The sequence below is a fragment of the Mytilus trossulus genome, chromosome 8 (genome assembly GCF_036588685.1).
Source record: "Mytilus trossulus isolate FHL-02 chromosome 8, PNRI_Mtr1.1.1.hap1, whole genome shotgun sequence".
NCBI classification, from domain to species: Eukaryota; Metazoa; Mollusca; class Bivalvia; order Mytilida; family Mytilidae; genus Mytilus; species Mytilus trossulus.
The window spans coordinates 29032377-29055334 of NC_086380.1; the positions used below are offsets into that span (position 1 = coordinate 29032377).

Here is a 22958-nt window from a genome sequence, read left to right on the forward strand (position 1 = left end):
GTCCTCGAGAAGACTTTTTCTGATCCGGCGGTAGAGTGTGCCGAAGAAAATGAGTTTTCAGATAATTTGAAAAACATCTCTGATGGAAATAATTTTCTTCTGCTGGAAAGCCAAAAATGGTTTACAATCTTCTTGTGGACGTTTTTATTCCACCTTTGATTGCATGTGCCTCCGGAAAAACATACCACGATGGGATAACTTTGCCAGCTCCATTTGCACAAATAAACAAATTGATGACTTCTTCATGAAGAGGGACCTCTATAGCTCTGATAGCACAAGGCCTTGAGTAAGACAATGTTGTAAGCTAAAACTATAAATTGAACAAGGCTTTTCGGATATAAAGTCATGTTTGTTCACACAAGAAGACATATAAGAAAAAACTTGAGACACGTGTCAAATCACGTGTTTGGGCAATCTTATTAAAATAAGTTCTCATCAGATTTGTGTTTGGGTTCTATACATTTGTGCAAGTTTATCTCTAAATTCTTTAAGCTTAGGAACAAATAAACCATCTTGAAACAATTGAACCATCTTGGCTGCTAAAAGCGAAATAATATTTTATAATTTTACTTTTTAAATTATTGAACCAAACAAAATCACATGCTGTTATAGTCTGTGTCATTTTGGTCTCTTATGGACAGTTGTCTCATTGGCAATCATATCACATCTTCTTTTTTATATATTATAAACTCACATGTTTGTTTTATCGTGCCCTTTAACCCCCGAACAATGAAAATGAGGTCAAGGTCAGATAGACAGAGACAAAGTTGAATAGGATCAAATAAAATATGAAGTTGAACAGCTTTGTAAGCCAATTTGACAAGATCAACTTACAACCATTTTTTACACCAAATTAATATGAACCATTAACATACGGACAAATGACAGACAGAACCTTTATAACATAAGGACTATATCTACAGTTTTGTTCATTCGTTTGATGTGTTTTATCATTCGAATTTGTCATTTGATTGAGGACTTTCAGTTTTGAATTTTCCTCGGAATTCTGTATTTTTGGGACTTAACTCAATTACTTCGGAAATATTAAGTCCTTGAAAAGTTTTTCAACACTGTCGTGCACCTACCATCCCCAGATCACTCTCCCTATGTCTAATAAGGTTTATGTGACATAAGTCGCAGACTAGACAAAAAAAAATTCTTACATGTAAACATACGTCATAGAATTTGAACTTTCTTTGTTGGGATTTTTTTGTTTGTTTTGTGTGTCTATATATACTTCAGATTAATAAATGTCACTAATTATTATCTACATTTTGCTACAGAAAATTCCAATATTATTGCCTGCATTTGTTATTGCCAATTTGCCATTAGATTAAAATGCGATCTAAATATTTGTGATATTGAGAAAAATCGTTTGTAGTTCATACAACAAATTTCAAATTGCAAGTTTACATTAATCATATTAATGTGATTATAACCCTTTCGCATTTTTCTCAACAATAAAAACATCGCAATAATTTCTGAATTTACAGTATATCAGAGATTTAATTCATTCAATGCCAATGTTAAGCATGTCTTGCCAAAATTCCTAACTAACATCTAACTTATTTTATTTCATTATTTTATGTTGTTTTTATTATCACAATTTAATGACACTTCTTCCTGAATCAATGTTAAATTGTGAAAATATAAAGCATGTTCTATAAAATGTATAAGTCACTCTTTATTTCCATTATTCAGATACTTTTTTCATTGGTTCATTACTTTTCGAATATACTTTGCACAATTCAATTTTAAGAGGGTAGGCCTTGGTTCAGGGAGATAACCCTTTAAATCAGTTATGCGTTTATAAAAGTCAAGTATCATCATTGAATTTTAAGCATTTACCTGAAGCAGACTGGAAATAATCTATGTAACCTAGAAGCTTAGAATATATTTATGAAAATGGTTGACACAAACGTACTGATGATTTTAAGAGTTATTTCCCTTTACCTAGGTCTACCTCCTTAATATGTGCTATCTTCCATTTCATCTGAATCTGAACTATCTGCACTCTCCTCGGAAACCTCTTTTTCATAATAAGATTTAAGCATAGGATCACTATGACATTTTTTATGCTGATTAAGAGTTATAATATTGTCAAATGTTTTACCACAATAGCAATCCAACAGTCCATCATTATGTTTTCTCATGTGCACTGCCAATTCACTTTTTCTCCCAAACTGTTTTCCACATAAGTGACACTGTGATTGTTTATTTGCTGTCATATTCCTTATGCATTTATCTTCATGATTGGTTAGCTGATTTTTAAAAAGAAATTTCCTGTTACATTTCTTGCATGCCAAAAGACCTCTTGTTCTATGATTCAATATGTGTTTTTCTAATTGATGTTTATACTTAAATACACCAATGCAGGATTTAACCTTACATTTATACGATTTTTCGGAATGAGTAGTAAGCTCATGTCTCTTCAGTCCTTGCATGTTGCTGTAGCGTAACCCACAATATCTACAAATAACATGTGTTTCCTTCCGTTCTAAATTACGATGAAGGCGTGTATGCTTTTCATAATCCTTATCATCTTTCGTTGAAAAATTACATTTCTCACATTTATAAACTTTTGACTTTTTTTTCTTATTTATAGCCTTGTTTAACGTTTTGTCAATACCATCAATCTCCCCATCCTCCCCCTCTTCCTCATCATCAACATACTCGTCATCTTCATCATCATTATCATTATAAATGTCATCATAAGTAACATCACCATCACCAAAAATATGTGATTGGAGTTCCGCAGTCTTTTGCTTGCTAAAAAGGTAAGAATGGTGTCTTCTATGTTTAATATACTGTGTCTTATCTTCTGTTGAGAATTCACATCTTTTACATTTGTAAATGTCTTGTGTCTGCCTTATTTTGTTCTCATTCTCTTGAGTAAGTAAAATTGCATTCACTCGTTCAACAAATTCCTCAACATTATCAGTATTAAACTCTTCCATCGTGGTTTCTAAATTTGTTTTCTCGACTGGTAAATTTGCTTCTTTATTCTGATCAACTTCAGATTCCCTGTAATTGAATCCTTTAACCTCCTGAAAATGAAATTTTTTCATATGTTTGGAAAGAGTTTCTTTGGCTTTATACATTTTATTACAAATGTCACATCGAAACATTAATCTTTTGACACAATAATCCTCGTGTATTTTCAGTGAACCCTTTAGTACAAATATCTGTGCACATTTCCTACATTTCAGGACACCTTGTGATTTGTGCCATAACAAATGTTTTTGTAAAGCAGATTCTTCCACGAAACGTGATTTACATCCTCTAAGTACACATCTCAATATAGGCTTATCCGAATGTGCTAATTTTTTATGTTGAATCAAGCCACATTCAGTTTTATATTCATTTCCACAGTCATCACACGGGTATTTTTTATGTTTACATAGTTTAGACATTCTGAGTTTTTGTTCGAGGTAAGAGTGGCGTTTTCGGTGTCTCTCTTGTTCTTTACTATCACCTGTAGAAAATTCACACTTTTTACAATGCCATAACTTTTCTTGATAGGTCTCATCAGATATTTCATCGTTTATTTCATTGACTATCTGTTCTTGTAACCATGGTAATGGATCACAGTCAGCTTCTTCTAAGGAAATGTGGTCTGGAAGTGGTGATCCTTCTTCACAAGTTGTGATTAAACATTCCTCTTCCAAATCAACACTACCCTATAATCAGAAAAAAACTCGAAAATTTAAAATATTTCAAATACAATTTATTCTTGCAGATCTTAAATGTAAGTGATGTTTTTTTTCAATTTAAAAAAACAAATGAACGTTTAAAGCCGTTATTGCAATATCAGGAAATAAGCCCAATTTAACTTTTAAGTCATTAATATTTGTCAACTATCTTAAATGACCACTTTATCTTTTTACAATTCGTGTCATTCTTACAAAATAGTGCACACGTGAATAATAAAGTGTTTATAAGGCCCTGAAAGATTTGTAAAAAATGTGATAATTTATCGATCACATCACTTTCACCCAAGGGCAGTATTTTTATATAACAGGTGTCCTCACTGGTAAAACTCATTTCTAAAAGTGGAAAGAAGGAATCAACTCAAACGTGATTAAAAATAAACAAGATGCTACAAGGAGCCTGTGTCGCTCTGTTAAGGCTAGCCATAAATAAATTTGAGAAAGTTATTCATTAGTTTTTTTAAAGGTAATTTGTTGTTACCTGCTTTTAAAATCAAGACAATTTTATAATTATCCTGAAATTTATCAAAATCTTAATTTCCTTGGATGGCATGGAAGATTTTAGAAAGATTTATTCTGGTCTCGAAATTTAAAAAAAAATCTTACCATTGAAACATGTTTGATGCAAATGAAAATGTTAACAAAGCAAGAGGTCCAAACGAAAATTTTAATCTCAATCACAATTTCTTCCCATTCTAAATCAAAAGCAAATTAAATTGCCCATTCCTTATTGTGTTAACATGATAAACAAACATGGTTTCTAACTGCGAATATGCAATATATGATGCATTTCCATTAGATAGATGATTAACACATTTGTTTAACATCTGCTTAAATATGGTGTTCAAATGTGCCTCAACTGTTCGCGGTTTGATATGTGCGGTCGTATCAAACTCAGCAAAGCATTTTCATGGCGTTTAACTTGTTTAATTTTATATTAGTCTTCTATTTCATGTATTTGTTATGCTTGAAATTGTTCAAAAGTAGTCATTGAATTTTGTTGAACAAGAATCAAACTAACAGAGTACATGTGTTGTCCCCGAAAGTATCACCAGCCCAGTAGTCAACACTTCTTCTGTGCTGATATGAATATCAATAATGCGGTCATTTTTATAAATTTTCTGTTTACAACATGTACAAAACATTGCAAAACTTTGAATTTTCGTTAAACTAAGGATTTTCTTATCCCAGATTCCCAGGTATAGATTACCTTAGCTGTATTTGGCACAACTTTTTGGAATTTTGGATCCTCAATGCTCTTCAACTTTGTTCTTGTTTGGCTTTATAAATATTTTGATGTGAGCGTCACTGATGAGTCTTATGTAGACGAAACGCGCATCTGTCGTACTAAATTATAATCCTGGTACCTTTGATAACTATTAACACCACTGGGTCGATGCCACTGCTGGTGGACGTTTCTATGGAACGCCATGACTGCCTTATGTTAATAATCAGCATTATTCGCAGTGTTTACAGCATTATATGAAGTGATCACAGCATTATAGGTAGTGCTCACAACATTATATGAAGTGATCACAGCATTATATGCAGTGCTCACAGCATTATATGCAGTGTTCACAACATTATATGAAGTGTTCACAACATTAATATATTAAGTGCTCACAACATTATATTAAGTGCTCACAACATTATATTAAGTGCTCACAACATTATATTAAGTGTTCACAACATTATACGTTTTTTGTTTTATGATGAGATTGATGTATGATGAGATTTATGAATGATGAGATCATTCGGTAAACTTCGTTTTTTAGCGGAAATTACCGAATCCATAATTGGTAAATTACGGTAATGCCCAGCAAACAAATGTAAAAAGTTATTAAAATCATGTTATCATAAGGTAGCATACAATATTTAAAACTGATTGAAATAAGTAAGGAAAAGATGAAACTGAGAGGTGAATGATTGAAGTAGTTCTGTTCGTCGTAAGAAATATGAATGGCAAAATGTAAGTTAAATAATAAAAAGTTTATTTAATGAAATATCGTAGGAAAATTTGTATGATATATTCTCGAGTTCATTTCCTACTGAAGAAATTTAGCAAGGTGCCACTTTATAGTCCGTACTCAGTTTTAAAAAGCTTAATTACCTTTTAAATAAAACAGTCAGCTTTCTATAACACATAGGTGCCATATTACGCTAGCTTATATATGTCATGATAGAGTCATTTTTGGCCTCGATTTTCAGAATTTGGCATTTTTACATGAATAAGTATCTAACAGATATGGAAAATGCAGTTTAAAGCATTTCACTGTAGGTGTTAAACATAACTTTACATCAATTATTCCATTTTTTTTACAAGCTTTTTAGCACGGCAAGTACTAAGATTGTCTTCTAAATATGATCAGCAGTCTTATATAAAAATTCAAACTTTCATAGAAAAATTTACCCTTTCAAGACCCTGTTTAACATTTTCATTTAAAGTTATCATCTCTTATGAAAATTGAGTTTGTGGGGATGAATAAAACGTTTACTACGTTTGTTCGTCAGTTTGCACGGTACATACATGTATATATATAAAAGTGGTATGCTTGCCAATGAAACAGCTTTCCACATGAGACAAAATGACATCACAGAAATTTTAAACAGCTAAACGGCCACAGTACGACCTTCAACAATGAGGAAAGCCCATACCGGATAGTCAGCTATAGAAGGCCCCGAAATGATAAACGAAAAATATTCCTAATTTATGTACAAACAAACGATCGAAAAACTAACATGTATATAACACATTAATTAACAAACGACAACCACTGAAATAAAGGCTCCTCCTGACTTGGGACGGCCACATATATGCAAAATGTGGCGGGTTTTAACATGTTAGCGGGATGTTGGTATCCTCCCTCTAACCTGGGACAGTGGCGTAACAGAACAACATAAGAACGAACTATGAAAATCAGTTGTAAAAGGCTTGTTAGTTTTCTCGTTTGAATTGTTTTACATGGTCGTATCGGGGCCTTTTATAGCTGACTATGCGGTATGGGCTTTGCTCATTGTTGAAGGCCGTACAGTGACCTATAGTTGTTAATGTTTGTGTCATTTTGGTATTTTGTGGATAGTTGTCTCATTGGTAATTATACCACATCTTCTTTTTTATATTAACTCATTAGATGGGTAGAAATATAAATACATATGATCTAACAAGAAAATAGAGTGAACGTGCATGTGGGCGGGTACTTGTAAAATCAATAATACCAATATTAAATTGACAAGTTCCAGGTCGACGGGTTCAAACAGAAAGATGTTAAAAGCAGAGAAAAATTCATCTTATAATCGGCATGACTTTATCAGATGACAATACCAATACTAAAATAAGGCTTACGCATAGTTATATTCTTTAATTCAGTCACAGACCCGCGGTATCACGGATGTGTTCTAGTAAATATGTATACATATTAAGTTGTGAATATGGTGAAACTAATCCTCAAAATAAGTTTAAAATGCCCTGGTGTGGAATAAACTTGGGTTAAATTGATCATACTTCTTAATTTACTTATTTCAATCCGTTTTAAATATTGTATACTGCCTTAATGATCACATATATAATAATAACTGTTTAAATTTGTTTGCTGGGCATTAATTTACCGTAATTTACCAATTATGGATTCGGTAATTTCCGCTAAAAAACGAAGTTTACCGAATGATCTCATCATTCATAAATCTCATCATACATCAATCTCATCATACAACAAAAAACGTATTATGTTGTGAACACTTAATATAATGTTGTAAGCACTTAACACTTAATATAATGTTGTGAGCACTTAATATAATGTTGTGAGCACTTCATATAATGTTGTGAACACTGCATATAATGCTGTGAGCACTGCATATAATGCGGTGATCACTTCATATAATGTTGTGAGCACTACATATAATGCTGTGAACACTGCGTATAATGCTGATTATTAACATAAGGCAGTGGTGGCGTTCCATACGTTTCGTCCACGAGGGTATCACCAGCCCATGAATATAAAAAATGCGTTCATTTTTATAAATTTCCTGTTAACAAAACTTTGAATTTTCGAAAAAACTAAGGATTTTCTTATTCCAGGTATAGATTACCTTATCCCTATTTCATGTATTTGGCACAACTTTTTGGAATTTTGGATCCTCAATGCTCTTCAACTTTGTTCTTGTTTGGCTTTATAAATATTTTGATTTGAGCGTCATTGAAGAGTCTTATGCAGATGAAAAGCGCGTCTTGACTTCTAAATTATAATCCTGGTACCTTTGATAACTATTGTACAGATTGCATATTGATAAATTATGTATTAGATAATTGAAAGAAAATAATGATAATCATACAGCTGCATCTCAGATGAAAACTTCCTGTAACCTTTTTTCTTCTTCTTAGAATTAACATGTACATACAGTAAAATGTATTACAATTTATTTCTTGTGAACATGGTCATGATGGTGAAAGACTGAATGCTCCTTTTTTTACAATAACCTACTGGCTGTTTTCTATTTCCATTATTTTAGGGCAATTAAATTCTTTATTACATGACGATGAACGTGATACCAATTAAAGACTGCAAACTGTTTTTTTTTTTTGTTATTTAAAAATGCTTGTTTTTGACATCTCATTCCTAAACTGTTGGTTCCATAACCCCCAAAATCAATCCCAACCTGCATTGTGTGAGTACGTATTAAACATTCTGGTCAAATTTCATAGATCTATGTCAATTCACTTACATTTAAGTTATTGTACAAAAAACTAATGAATCTTCTGAGGACAACACCCATGATGACATGATGAAGGCAAAATGCTTTGCCTTCAAAAAGAAAATGTATAAAAAAGTTTAAATTAACATTGTTTATACCTTATCACTGTCTTCTCCACCATCTTCATAGTTGTTACTTTGTGTTTGGTCTGGTTTTGTTCCCATCTCTTGGTCATGATTGGTTACTTCACTACATAAAACTATACATTCTATACACACTGTCTTGCTTGGATCTTTTATATTTCCTCCTTCATCATGTTCATTGACAAATTCTTTTGTACATAAATAACATACACTGGATTTAGTTTGATCTAGACAAGAAGAAGCAGGTTTAGATGGCTGGGCTTCATCTTTTCCAGACAACTGTTTTGAAATGGTCAATATTTCTGCCACGTTAGCCGAGGTGGCATTGTCTTTTACTTGTGAAGTGTTATCAGGGTGGTAAATTTTTCTTCTCTTGTGGCTTCTGGTTTCTCTTATTTTAGGCGGAGCCAAAGATTTGTTAGCCTCCCTTTCAACCTCCGAATCTTGACTTCCTTTAACTGTATCACCATCAACTTTAACATCACTTCTGCCATAGTTTAGATCCTCTAAACTATCATCTGTGTTTGTACTGTCTACTAAGTTGTCATCTGGTCTATGATTGACAGATGCCACCAGTGCTGTGATCCCATCCTGGGATTTTAATATTTCCTTTTCAACTTGAACAGCACACAATTGGTTTATGCTTTTGACATCATAAATATTTTGTTCTTGCTGACTAACATTTTCAGCAGCAGATTTTATATTGTCTAGCCCTATTGTCTCACACAAAAGTCTAAAATTTAATTCATTCTCCTGGGAAACATTTAATTGTCCTGTATAAAGGATCTGCACCAAACAGCATACTGTTTTTAATGAATAATTCTTAAGACTGACATAAACTCTTGTACCTTGACTTTCAGACGCCAATTGATTCCTCAAGTATGGACTTCGACATGCCATTAGAACAATTTTATGAACAAATATGACCCCATCTTTGCACTCAAGGCCTGCATCACAGAATGTACCATCCTGTTGTAGTCCATACATACATTTTGTCAGGTCCTCTGCGTGTCGAGGAATGGTTAAGCTGCCTTTCATGTTTCAACACCTATTTAAAATGATAATGTGAGAAATCATTATTAATAATGTTACTATATATTTATAGATAGCATGTTTCAGTACACACAGACAGGATATAATCTCATACTCCAAACTCTGTGTAAAAACTTGGTGTCACACCAAGAAACTCCAGCAACTATCACCAAATCTTTGGAGGATATTGGGAGAAAATTGAAGTAATTCTCCCTAAAGCTCCTGAATTGTATATTACCTTGGTGTCTTTCTTACCAACACTGTCAGAGGCTGATTTAGGGTGGAGGCCCAGGCTCCCCTTTTTGGGGAAAACATTTGGTTGCTTATATAGGTAATCACTGAAGCGGGCCCCCTCTTGGGCATTCAGTGGGCCCCCACTTATGAAAATTTCTAGATCCGCCAGTGACCATGATTTTAAATGCTATAATTACTTTTGAAGTGTGCCAGGAGTTGTTGACTACAATAAACATTTCTTGTGTTTCCCCGTCATGAAATGGCAGTCACGTTGAATAATAATATTGAATTTATTCAATCTTTCTTTTATATTTTAATGAAAACTAAAGGAAGAAATCTATATTGAATTTCTAATTTTTTTACATACATTTTTATTCATGTTATTTATTCTTATCATTACATATTTTTTTACTCCAACTATAAATCAAACTAAACATTTTTGATAATTAACAAATGATGTTAGAAGGTAAATGATTTTACTATCTAATAATCATGCTTTGTTGATTTTTATATATAATTACCTGAAATCAAGAAGTCATAATATCTTTCCAGATTAGAGTAATTACTTGGTGTTTCTATGAGAGAAAAATGTGCTTCACAGAGAGACAATGTGTTACACCAGAATTTGTGTTGGGAGTATGAGATTATGTCCTCCCTCTGTGAACTGTACATGTAATATACTGAGCCAAAAAAGTTTAGCAACACTTTTAAAAAAAAAACACAATTTGTTGTTTCTGGAAAAAAATAATTAAACAGCATTGATATAATCCTTAGTTTTACTTGTACTTTAAAACAGTAGTACTTTATTCCTAATGTGATTGATTTCGCGCCATTTCAGGTTTGATGATGTTTTACTTTCTGTTCCTTAACTTAACTTTTTAAACGATATCAAAAATTTCTTTTTCCCTTATGTTCAGAAACACACCATTGGTAAGAAAAAAAACATACACCTTTGAAAAAATTGCAAGGGGCGTCTACCAGGCCTCCCTGAAAATGACAGTCAGAAAGCTCTTTGAATGGTTGATGCCGGAATGAGTGTTGCTGACATTGTGTCTCGATTTAATGTGCATTATGCAACAGTTTAGAGACTAACAAACAGTTTTCGATAAATAACAACTGCAAAGGATAGGTCGATATTTTTTAGACCAAAAAACTATTGTCAAGGGAGGAGCTCTACCTTTGCTTCACGTCAACATGTGACAAGTTTTTTCCGGCCACATGAGTAGTGCATTGACTAAGGGCAGCTGCTGGCGTGCCTGCCAATCCATTATTGGTGCACTTTAAGGGCATGGCTGCGAAATTGATTTTGAAGAACACTATACTCATTCCGGCATTTTGACCCTCCCGCGCTCCATACAAAGAAAATCCTAATGAATGTGAGTGATAAACATTCATGTTGCTTCTGACATGTCATAATTCCCATTCTTTTTATTATCAAAATTATATGTTGTTATGATTTTGTAAAAAAAAGTAAAATTTCACATTTTTGTTGCTAAACATTTTTGGTTCAGTATTTGTTTAAGAATAACCTAAAACATCATTCAGATTATGATCACGGGTCATCATGTACTCACGGTACTAGTTCATAAACAATTTACACTTCATGATCAATAATCAAAGATAATTTTAACATTTATATATGTATCATGTGAACAGAGTTCTAGAAAGGTGGTGAGTCCTAGGGATTTGAGTCATTATCATTTGACCAACAAAATTTGCAAAGGACAGGACAGTTGTACGTATTTTGTAACAGGAATAAAAGTGAGAACCACCATATTTTTCACGGGGACCACCATGATAAACAGATTTCAAAAACTCACTGTGTATCATATTATGCATTAATCAAATTAAAGTGTTTTATATAATATCATGAATATTGGACATGTTAAAACAAATAAATAGTGTATTTTTTTCATTTACTTGGTAAAAATGCTTGACTGCTTTCTGCTTTTTGCCAGACAATCTGACACTTGATATAATTTTCTGAAAAACTAGATTATAGCTATTTCTGACAATGATTATAACATTGCATTAAAATATGAATAAGTTGGCGAGCTCAAATTTTAAAAACTCGCCAAGCTGGCAATTGGGATTTGAATTTCATATGTTGAAATGAAAAGCTGCTTGCCAATTTGGCAAGTTCCAAGAAAAAAGTTTTGACACACTGTATATTATAGTTGATTCCTTTAAAGAGGCACTAGCTGTCAAATTCATGTTCACTGATTTCGATTAAATTCTCGATTTATAACAATGTAAAACTATTAAAAGTCTAAAATTAACAATTAAGAGGGCACAGTCATGAAAATCAATAGCTTGATTTCGTGTGTATTTTTGTCTGAGCGCCATCTAATTAAAATTTATCTAGTTGACCTCTAAAGTCATCTGATGACCATATATTATGCGAGGTAAACATAATTATAGATATTAATAGATTAAGCAAACTCGTGCTATTGGATTATTCCAGGTCTATTTGATTTAATATTATAGATAATTTTTACCTGTATAAGAATGATTTTTTGTCTATCGAATCAGTCAATCAAACGATTTATCTTTGTTTCACTTTCAATGTTGACATTCTTTTCCTTTAAATAACTTTACACATGTATACTGATCACATGTTATTCACTTGCAGTTGAATAATTCTTAATCAATGTTTGGTGTTTTTTTTTTTTAGCTTATTTTGACAAAATTGACCAAACTGGCTGCTAAAATCAAATTATTATTTCACTATATATGCATAAATTTCATTAATGAATGTGCCAATAAAATATCTTGTAGCTAGTGCCCCTTTAAAATAAGGAGTATCATAAGTTCATAACTGTATGTTACTCGAATCAAGTGTACAGTGGCATACACATTGTTATGAAAAGAGGAATGTCCGAGCGGTGGATTCTTTTCATAAACAAATATCGAAAATAGAATTATAATGTTCAGCTACAAATATTTGAGATAACGGAGAAAGTTGTAGAAAATGATGATTTAATTAACACATATAAAATTATGATCACAAATCGGTATAAAATGTCACAGTTCCTGAATACTTAATAGTAATCTGAATAAAGTCTGTAAATATATGCTATGCTATGGAACAGTTCTTCTGACGGAAAAGTTAAGAGTATGTCCAAGGATTGCTCATTTGAATATATACGAATAATAACAAGCCAGACCGATGTATTAAATCACTGGAGCTCTATATTCTATAAACCACTTCAATACAGCATACTATAAAATCCTTTCTTTTCGTGTCCTTCCTTCACCACACCCCGTGTCTAACGTCTCCAAAACAAAAGTACTCATCAACGTCATCAGCTTGCAAAATCCGGGAAACTGTACAACGTTGTTTAGAAATAATGTTCACAACACACATTATCTGTAATCTATTATCATGTTTATATATATATACATATATATATATAGACAAGGCTGTTAGTTGTCTTGTTAGAATTGTTAACATTGTCATTTCGGGTCTTTTATAGCCGACTATGCCGTATGGGATTTCCTCATTGTTGATGGCCGTACAGTGACCTATCGTTGTGCATTTCTGTGTCATTTTGGTCTCTTGTGAACATTTGTCTGATTGACAATCATACCACATCTTCCTTTTTATATTATATGTCTATATGTGTTTTTTACTTCTTCAAGTAAATTAAAGTTACTTGTACAAGCAGTACCCCTGACTGAATAAAAATACATTGTAATTAACCATGATATATATCTGAGCAAGTGCTTTGGAGTGATATAGAAAAGCTGTGAAAACACCCTTTAGTTACATGTATCATGGTTAATACAGGCATATCTTTTTCTGTAATAATACATGTGTACTTTGCAAAATTGGCAAGCTTTCATGTCAATCCAGCCCAAAATCAATCAAGCCCAAGTGGATCTGGCCCCATATCTAAAGTTGATCCGGCCCAAATTAAAAGTATTATTATGAAGATATATGAATTGTAAATCACTGATAAAAGTTTATGAAATTAATAAGATTATACATGTAAAAGGTGATGGTGAACAGTAAAAAAAAAGTTTGCCTTTGACGAATATTTTCATTAGATGAGTTTGAAACAACTATATGTTGAATTGATTATGTTTTCATTACAAGTTTTCAAGACTATTGAGTAAACATATGCATGATATGTATGAGTTGTTATCCATTTGTTTTGGGTGTTAAGCTTTTGATTTTTTATCACATCTCAGGCCCGTAGCCAGGAATTTCCAGGGGGGGGGGGTCGTTGGACTCACAAACTCGACTTTAACAGTCACAATTCGAACAGAACATTGACTTTAATAGTGCTTATTTGTTTTCAAGGGGGGGTTCGGACGACCGGATACAAATTAACAAATAATGAACTGTTATTTATCATGTATATCTTTCTATAGGTTTTGGGCCAGAACGACCGGATACAAATTAACAAATAATGAACTGTTATTTATCATGTATATCTTTCTATAGTTAAGTAAACATTTTTACATACATGTAAGCATAAAGGAGGGGGGATACATGTAGGTGGGGTCCTGATCCCGAAATCCTGGGCTTAAAAACACGATTTCCCAAGGTCCGGAATTCAAATAAATTAAATCCCGGCGTCCCCACATCTGAAAAAAAATAATTCCTGGATCCCAAAAGGGTCAATCCCGAAATCCCGAGCTTAAAAACACCCGATCCTGGATTCCCGATAAAGGTCCTATCCCCCCTCATAAAGACAATAGTAATATCATTAGAACTTATATACATATAAACTAAACTAAATATATATTGTCCCTTTGAAACAGTGTAACATACATTATCATAAAAGTTCAAAGCTTAAAAATAAAGAAAAATTGAAATTAATTTTAAAAGCAACCTCAATCAGGCACGCGCCAGAATGTAATCTTCAAAATGTTGATGGTTTTCTGTAACTAAAGAAGAAGAAGAAGATCATTATGTTTTTCAGTCCTTTGATTTTTGAGTCCACAAAAACAAATGTTTGTTATTTTTCTGTGATAACCCTCGATCAGGACCCACTATCAACTAGAAAAAGGAGCTCATAAAAATTTTCGAGGTTTCCTTGTACTTAATCTTCATTAGCATGTTTTGACTGTTATTATAGTGTTTAAAACGATAGATGATTGTATTTCAGTCATGACACTACCTTGGGATAATTTTTTCGGTTTTAGCTTCCATCCTTAAAAATCTTACATTTCCGGTTTACAGACTTATATCACTTGGGGAGTCTGTATCTTCATAGAATCATTTAGACGTAAAACTAATTATGAACCCAAAAGAAAATGATATAATAGTTGTACAACGGACGTTAATTATTTACTTTAACAAATTGAAAAAATCATGTCACGTGAGGGTACTCAAATTGCACCTATTCTGACATTTTTTTCAACAACGGTTTTTTTTATGCTTCAAGCAAAAGTATTTTAAATTCTTGGTTTATTTTGTACTTTTATCATAATTTACTATTTACTTACATCGATTTAATTTTGAATCCATATTATTTGAATTATAGAAAAATTAGTCTGAATTTACCTCCAATCGATCCGTGGTCCTGTAACTGGGGTACCCAAATTCTAGACTGATTTATATAGTGTCAATTTTCAAATCCTTGTCCAATTGCAACAGATGCTTTGTTCCATTTCTTTAAAAATTAAAAAAAACCGATTTGACATTAGTCCATGTTTTATACTATTCGTTGTTTTATAGATGCTTGTAACATTTTTTTATTTGCTCATTTTAAAAAGATGACCTTTTATGAACATCGTTTCCGTAGATTTTATTTTTTATAAATCCTTTATCTGTTGATATATACCGTGAACGTTTTGATCATATTTAAATATATTTACTTATGCTAAAATATGGGTATAATTTCAAATCATACAAATTCAAATTGTTTAGTTTAAATGAAACTTTTTAGATTTCCGCAGATATTTTTGTTCAGTACATGTAGGTCTAATTTGGAAACCCGGTGCGACTTTGGTTCTGTGACGTTACATGAACTATTGCAATTCCTACCATTAATTCTGAGAAAACAGTTTCTCTAATTCTTCGTCAATTTATCCCTTTCTGCACCCATTGTATAAAAAAAAATAATCAACGTGTGGTTCGTTTGATCTCAGTACTTCATTGGTTAAAATCCGATTGTGACGTCGAATTTTATTGCTTTCCTCTGAATTTCCTATTGTGACGGCATGAAAAAATGCGACCATGCCTGACGACGTCGCATAGAAAGAACACATCTTTTTGCAGATCATTCGAAAAGAAGGAATAAGTTTGCCTGCATAACGTTAGAAAATCATTAGAGAAACAGATTCCACCACCAAATCTCGTGTAATACGATATTTATCCACTCTCGACAATTAGATTATCAATTTTAAAGTCCTCGCCCAGGAAAATTTAACTGATTATTTAATTTCACAACTATATATCTATAATACTAAAATTACGAGGTCCAATTTTTCAGCCGTCATCACGTAAAAACGACGATTCACAGAATTCTACTTTATATATAACTAATATAGTATAAAGGTGTAGATTAAAAATTACACCACTCCATGCCCTTTTGTTTTCCACGTAATTGATATTGCCAATTAATTAAGAAGTTCCGGGTCGAGTCCGATACCGATACCAATAGTATATTCACCTGTTACCTATTACCTTATCTGTACGTTCCGCATCTAACGGGCGCACCACCAAACGGTGTATTCAGGATAAATATGCTATATGTACACGGGTCATAATCACAGGGTAATACTTTAATTCGGTCACGGACCCGTGATATCACGGGTGTGTTCTAGTATTATATAAAATGATACATATACAGTCGAGTCATTATGTGCCGTTTGATCAGAATAAATCATCGTCATCTTCAGAAATTTACTCTTCCGAATTCCAAATTGTATATACATCTATTGCATACATACACGGTATTAAAGTTGGCTGTAACTAACCTTCATTTAAAGTATTGCCAAACATACTTTCAGTAAGTAGAGCGATGGTAAAAAAAATAAAGAAAGATTTTGGAGCTGCTGAAGGCCCCAAGAAGCTATGGAACAAATTATGCAAAATCATACTTTCTTGGCGTTTCCAAGACCCTTTCTTAATCTGAAAACTCAAGTTCTGTTTTAATATTTTTTTGGTGTTTCAGATTCAGAATTTAAATTTTTAATACTTGTAGACTCCGCCACAGTGGATTTTAAATTAATTCAAGAGGGGACTGATTATCAGTGATAAAACATATACAAGTTTTTATGACTCATTTAATTACAACCTCCTAACTGGGATACAATGTAAAGTAGTTAAAACAGTTGTAAAAAAAGCTAAAAAAGTCCATAAAAAATAAAATAAAACTCATGATCAATTTTAAAACAAAATTACTCTATTACAAAAGGAATGCAACACTAAGAGAATGCAGGAGGGCAGTGAATCATTAACAAAAGACAAACCCTGGAACAGATAAAACACAAAATGACAAACAAGAAGACGAAAAGAACACATAAAACTAAAGATAAAAAAGAAATATGGATCCCGAGTAAACAGGGGCTATATGTATACATCCGAGAACGTTTAAAAAAATTGATATAAAGATCAGCATTTGGTTTTGAAATTTGCATGAGTCATTTGTCTCAATGAGGTTACGGCCCTGTGATTAAAGTGAGGTACGTGTTACTGAGAAAGTATACCTCAATTTAATGAAAGCCATTTTCAGCCATTTCAAGTATTTTTGAATAATATTTATACTTTTATTATTAAAATTTTGGGAAGTATGCACGAAATATTTTTTTGAAAAATCGATGAATTTTATGAAGAATCTGATGCCATCTCATACTTTAAAATAGCAATTATAAAATAACATAAAAGATCTTCCGAGTTATTCATTTCCAATACATTGGAATAACATTAATGGAACCAATTTTCCTGCACCAGATGCGCATTTCGACAAATATATGTCTCTTCAGTGATGCTCGTGGCCAAAATATTTGAAATCCAAAGCTTATATAAAAGTAAGGTTATTAATTTATTTTCAAATGACCACAGAACAAACTATTCATTTTGTGATTATCAAGACTTGATTATTTATTTTCAAAATCCTCCACCACCCCACCCCCTTTTGCAGAATATCAAATGGTCGTCCCTTAATCTAGATAAACCGAATTATTCTATGCCACTTTTTGTAAATTTCAGTTTAAAAAAGCAACTTTCTAAGATTAAACGCATCTTATCATTTCATTCGGGTAAAAGATTAAAGATGTGCACCCGAGATTAACGCTGTAATATTCCTATACAATTATATAAAAAGAATCAACCAATACTTGTAGTCCTTTGTTTGCTACAACCATGAATTTGAAAGTCCCAGAAGGAGTTTCGTTTGTTTTTCACGGATTCTAATAAAAGAGTCATAGAATTTAATGGTTCTTGTTATAATTTTTGTTTAGGTGTACAAGAGTTGACCAATGTTACTTGTGAGTTCTAGGCGTAGACAACTTTAATCCTGGTGTTATGATGAGTTTGTCGATGCTAGTGCTGATAGTGGAAAATTCCTCCATAAGAGTATCAACCTAGAAATCAACACATCTTTGTTGACATAAATAACCTTTTTTATGATAATAATAAATTAACTATATCAACAAAAATTTGAATTGATTTCCTTCCCCAGCAGGGTTGGCAAAAACCCGGGTTTTATGAGTATTGCCCAGCCCAGTGGGAAATACTGGGAAAACCCGGGTTTTACAGGGTTTTAGTGGGTAATACTGGGCAATACTGGGTAATATAAAATATTTGTCTGAATTTTAAAGAGGATTCAGTGATAAACACAAATTTAATACATTTAATAAGATATTTATACCCTATTTTGTTTGTTTAGCATTTGTCTAGATGGGCAAACTGTAAATATAAAGCAAAAAAATGTTTTTTCAAATAAATATAACTCCTATTAACAGATTAAGAATTAAAACAATTACTTGTAAGAAAAGTTACATTTAAATAATGTCACTAATTAATAAGTAATTATTCAGATTAGAACACAGATTTGTTTATGTAACAATAATCAGCCCTTATAATTCTATAAGTTTTATTGGCATGACCCCTTAGGGTGTTTATTCAGCAATATGAATGTATGGCAAATAAAATTAACAAGTCACTTAAACACTGCAATAAAATGCATGTTTCAAGGTTTGGATTATTAAAACAATACTTGGTAATTAAAAAGGTATCTTTAAATGTACAAATCTTCTGTTCTGCCTACATTTGTACATATAGAATTTATAGAGAAGAGAATGAAATTGACGTTTCAATCTTCTAGAAATGACTGTCAATGGTTATCTGTATAAAAAGTATATATATAGCTGTTATACTATGAAACTGTACCAAGTCTTTACTATTTAGTGTTTAAATAAGCATAGGAAAATCATATTGCCCAGTATTGCCCACTATAACCAATTTCTAGGAGTATTGCCCAGCCCGGGAAAACCCGGGTTTTCCCACCCTGGAATTCCCGGGCGGGTAATACTTTGCCAACCCTGTTCCCCAGTAATTGATTACCCTTAGCTCTTGACTTGTGGAGAATAGGTAAGAAAGCAGCATTGATTCGTCTTGGTACGAGTATTTGTTCCACATGTCCTGACTAGACTTCATTTGACGTATGCGACATTACAGAATGTGAGACATAAGCGAATTGTATTTGCCATGGGAACAAAACATTTTTGGTAGCATTCCACAGTTGCACAATAAAAGCAAAATTGAACAACAACATATTTAACCATTTTCTATTCCTAATTTTCTAACACATTAAAGTCAACTGTTTGTGTCATTCGAGCGTCACTGATGAGTCTTTTGTAGACGAAACGCGCGTCTGGCCATGGCGTATATACAAAATTTAGTCCTGGTATGTATGATGAGTTTATTTACAACCACTAAGTCGATGCCACTGCCGGTGTAGATTTATTTCCCCGAGGGTATCACAAGCCCAGTAGTCAGCACTTGTTGTACTGACATGATTTATCATTGATATGGTTATAGTTATAAATTTACTGTTTACAAATATTTTTTTTTAATTTTTTGAAATACTAAGGCTTTTCTACCTCAGGCGTAGATTACCTTTGCTCTATTTGGCAACACTCTTAGGAATTTTGGTCCACAATGCTCTTCAACTTCGTACTTTATGTGGCCTTTTTAACTTTTTTGGATTTGAGCGTCACTGATGAGTCTTTTGTAGACGAAACGCGAATAGGGCGTCTATACAAAATTTAGTCCTGGTATGTATGATGAGTTTATATACATGTGCATATGTATTTAATCAATAGCTTACATTTATTTGACTATCAAAAGTTAAAGCTATATAACATAATTCCTTTTTTTATACGTTTATATACCAAATGATTTCAACATACAATGTGTTACTAGTTTTTGTTCATGTAGAATTATGTCATGGCTTTAAAAAAAGTTTGTAAATTGATCAGAACGTATTTCTATTACTTTTCTTCTTTGTTAAACACATAACAATCATTATAATTTAAATACACTGACATTTCTTCAATGAATCTTAGTCTTTACAATTTTTAGTTTTAATTCTTAACAGCGATTGTATATGATATTAGCTACATAAAGTGCAATTCTGTCAAATCATTTCCGTAGGAATCGGGAATATTTTTGCCATTCTAAAAGAACGCTGAATTTCCTCACTTGTAAATGCTTGTTGGTATGCATCTGAAACAGCTTTACATAAAGCAGATCTTTCTAACTGAGAACCTGACACGCTAGCTTTACAGTTCTCCGTCAACAAACGCTCAAAAGAACTTAAACAATCAACTTGTAATGGCTGAATTGTCTTGTATTCGTCTGCAGGAAGAACAATTAAAGTAATTTGGTTTTGTTCTGCCCATTCCAATATTTCAACAGAGACATACAGGTCATGTCCGTCAACGAGAAGAATCTTATGATCCTGAGGTAGCGTGTGGCGAAGGAAATGAGTTGTCAGATATTTTAAAAATATCTCCGATGGAAACAATCTCTCTTCTGCTAGAAACCCGAAACCTGGTTTACAATCTTCCTGTAGACGATTTATATCCAAATTTGATTTACCATCGGGAAAAACATACCAAGGAGGGATAACGTTGCCAGCGCCATTTGCACAAATAAACAAAGTGATTGCTTCTTCATGAGAAGGGACCTCTCTGATTGCATAAGGCCATGAGTAAGATAATTCTGTAGAGCTTAAACTATAAATTGAACAAGGCCTCTCGGATAAGTCATGTTTGTTCACACAAGAAGACAAATATGAGAAAAAACTTGAGACACGTGTCAAATCCCGTGTTTGAGTTCTATCCATTTGTGTAAGTTTAATCCTCAACTCTTTAAGCTTAGGAAAGTTCTCACACAACAAATAAAACCAATGTTTTGTGACTGGTTTATCGTGCTTACGCTTGCCAATGCTTATAACATATTGACTTGATAACGTACACAGTTCATCGATTGTGTAATTATATCCCTGTTTCATCAGCATCATTATACAGTTGGTCAATTTTTCTGATTCATTTTGATCCAGCGTTGCATTTTTTCCTCTTCTCCCTTTCGTAGGATTTCCTTTTTTCACTCTATCTCGTAGTGTGCTATCAGGAATCTTGAATTTCGTGCATGCTTCCTTAAAGGACATTTTCTTTGATACAACTGCCTCGTATGCTATAATCATTTTTTCTTCATAATTCATCTCCGTAACTTCTCCTTGATTATCCTACAAAATAATTATAATAATATAAACAACAGTTTACTACTAAGTCTTTTCTTTAAACTAGGAGATGAAAACACACTTCCCGTTTAAAATATTCATGTCGAATATAGTCTCACGTTGTTTCTGTAGTACTTTTCTTTTTACCATTCCCGAAACAATATACAATTTCTAGGTCTTTTCTTTTAAGATAAGGGAGATAATCGACTTCAACGTAGACCTAGTCAAAGATTTACGTAAAGGCTGAAACTTCTAAAGAAATGAAATCGGTTATTTCATTTAGGGGAACATACGGTTTGCGAGTTTTCATAGATGGTTTCTATTGGGTGTGAATAAGAAATAATTGATAAAGATATTAGAAGATGTTGTAGGAGTGCCATCTCTCCATCCAAGTCACAATTTGTAAAGTAAACCATTTTATGCCGAAGAATGGTATTCAACACTGAATTGGAATTGATATGTTTTGGGTATTAGACATGCAAATTCAGTAGTTGTAGGGACATTAAAGCAATTAACTATTAAAAAAAAGGCGCAGGATGACACACATTCTCCCCAAGAACAAAGCAGTAGAAAGCCTTTCAATGTAGACGCTTTTAATACTGAAGGTGTTTGAAAATATTTTGAAATATCAAACGATAAAACAATGTAAAAGGGAGTGGAAATACAAACCGTCGGTTAACGCACCATTGTTGCATTTAAATGTCTTGATGACCATACGAGCTTTTAAATTATATTATTATGACATTGTAGGTTATAAGTCAAGCCTATGCGTCATATTTAATTTTAAGCAAAACGCGCGCGCAGGTGTTGCAGCCAGGTTGATCAATCAAAGAACAGATTTCTCCGAGGGATACGAATGCCATTGTTTTTATTGACACCTGTATACATGTAGCTGGATAATATTATTTTCAAAGCTAATTCAACTGCACATGTGAAATATATCTTACGTAATCTGAATAGTTACAAAATAGTTAAACCCGGATACAAGTGTATGAACAATGTACTTATTGTGTTTTATTTTTGTACTGTCAATTCCAAGTTTACTTTCCACAGCAGTCACTGAGACTCAGAGTGAGAGACGGTATTTCACTTCGTATCTTATCACCTATTTTCTAGGAGGAACCCCATTCCTAACTCTTTAAATATTTAATTTCCTTTGGTCAGTAGGCATGACTCCTTTTCGTACACAATCCTCGGTTTAAATTGCGATCGTTTTTAATTTAATACGACGTTTATCGACAGAACGAGTTATCTTTCTCGACGTGTAGTAGGTCGTTTAATTTTTTATTCATATTTGACGCAAGTAACTTCCGGAAGGGAGACAGTTCGAAACGATAATATTGGAGACTCCATGTCTTATGAAGGGATGTTGAAGTTACACCTTTACGATGTTGACTACATTTATTTTAATCTAAATGATTCTAAATGATGCATATGATTTAAAA

At 32.7% G+C, this 22958-nt stretch overlaps 2 protein-coding genes across 3 annotated transcripts; both read right to left on the reverse strand.

The window, feature by feature from the left end:
* Positions 1-1674: 1674 nt before the first annotated feature.
* On the reverse strand, positions 1675-15006 carry LOC134680776 (zinc finger protein 12-like). 2 transcript variants are annotated; one of them, XM_063540004.1, is made up of 3 exons: positions 14938-15006; positions 8558-9590; positions 1675-3680 (listed from the first exon to the last, which is right to left on the reverse strand). In XM_063540004.1, the coding sequence occupies exons 2-3, from the start codon at positions 9578-9580 to the stop codon at positions 1968-1970; spliced, it is 2736 nt and encodes a 911-aa protein (XP_063396074.1). In that variant the 5' UTR covers positions 9581-9590; positions 14938-15006; the 3' UTR covers positions 1675-1967. The 2 variants fall into 2 exon arrangements, with proteins under 2 accessions (XP_063396074.1, XP_063396075.1); XM_063540005.1 differs by having other exon boundaries at positions 14860-14963.
* Positions 15007-20406: 5400 nt separating this feature from the next.
* On the reverse strand, positions 20407-21495 carry LOC134727546 (uncharacterized). Its single transcript, XM_063591927.1, has one exon. It carries the CDS (start codon positions 21493-21495, stop codon positions 20407-20409), a length of 1089 nt encoding a protein of 362 aa, XP_063447997.1.
* Positions 21496-22958: the final 1463 nt, after the last annotated feature.

What these genes read in the sequence shown, in the direction of transcription:
- LOC134680776 (XM_063540004.1), bottom strand. Translation starts at nt 9,580, where the DNA reads ATGAAAGGCAGCTTAACCATTCCTCGACACGCAGAGGACCTGACAAAA. An exon ending in GTGGAGAAGACAGTGATAAG is followed by an intron (nt 3,681 to 8,557) that starts GTATAAACAATG and finishes TTCTGATTATAG; the next exon opens with GGTAGTGTTGATTTGGAAGA.
- LOC134727546 (XM_063591927.1), bottom strand. Translation starts at nt 21,495, where the DNA reads ATGAATTATGAAGAAAAAATGATTATAGCATACGAGGCAGTTGTATCA.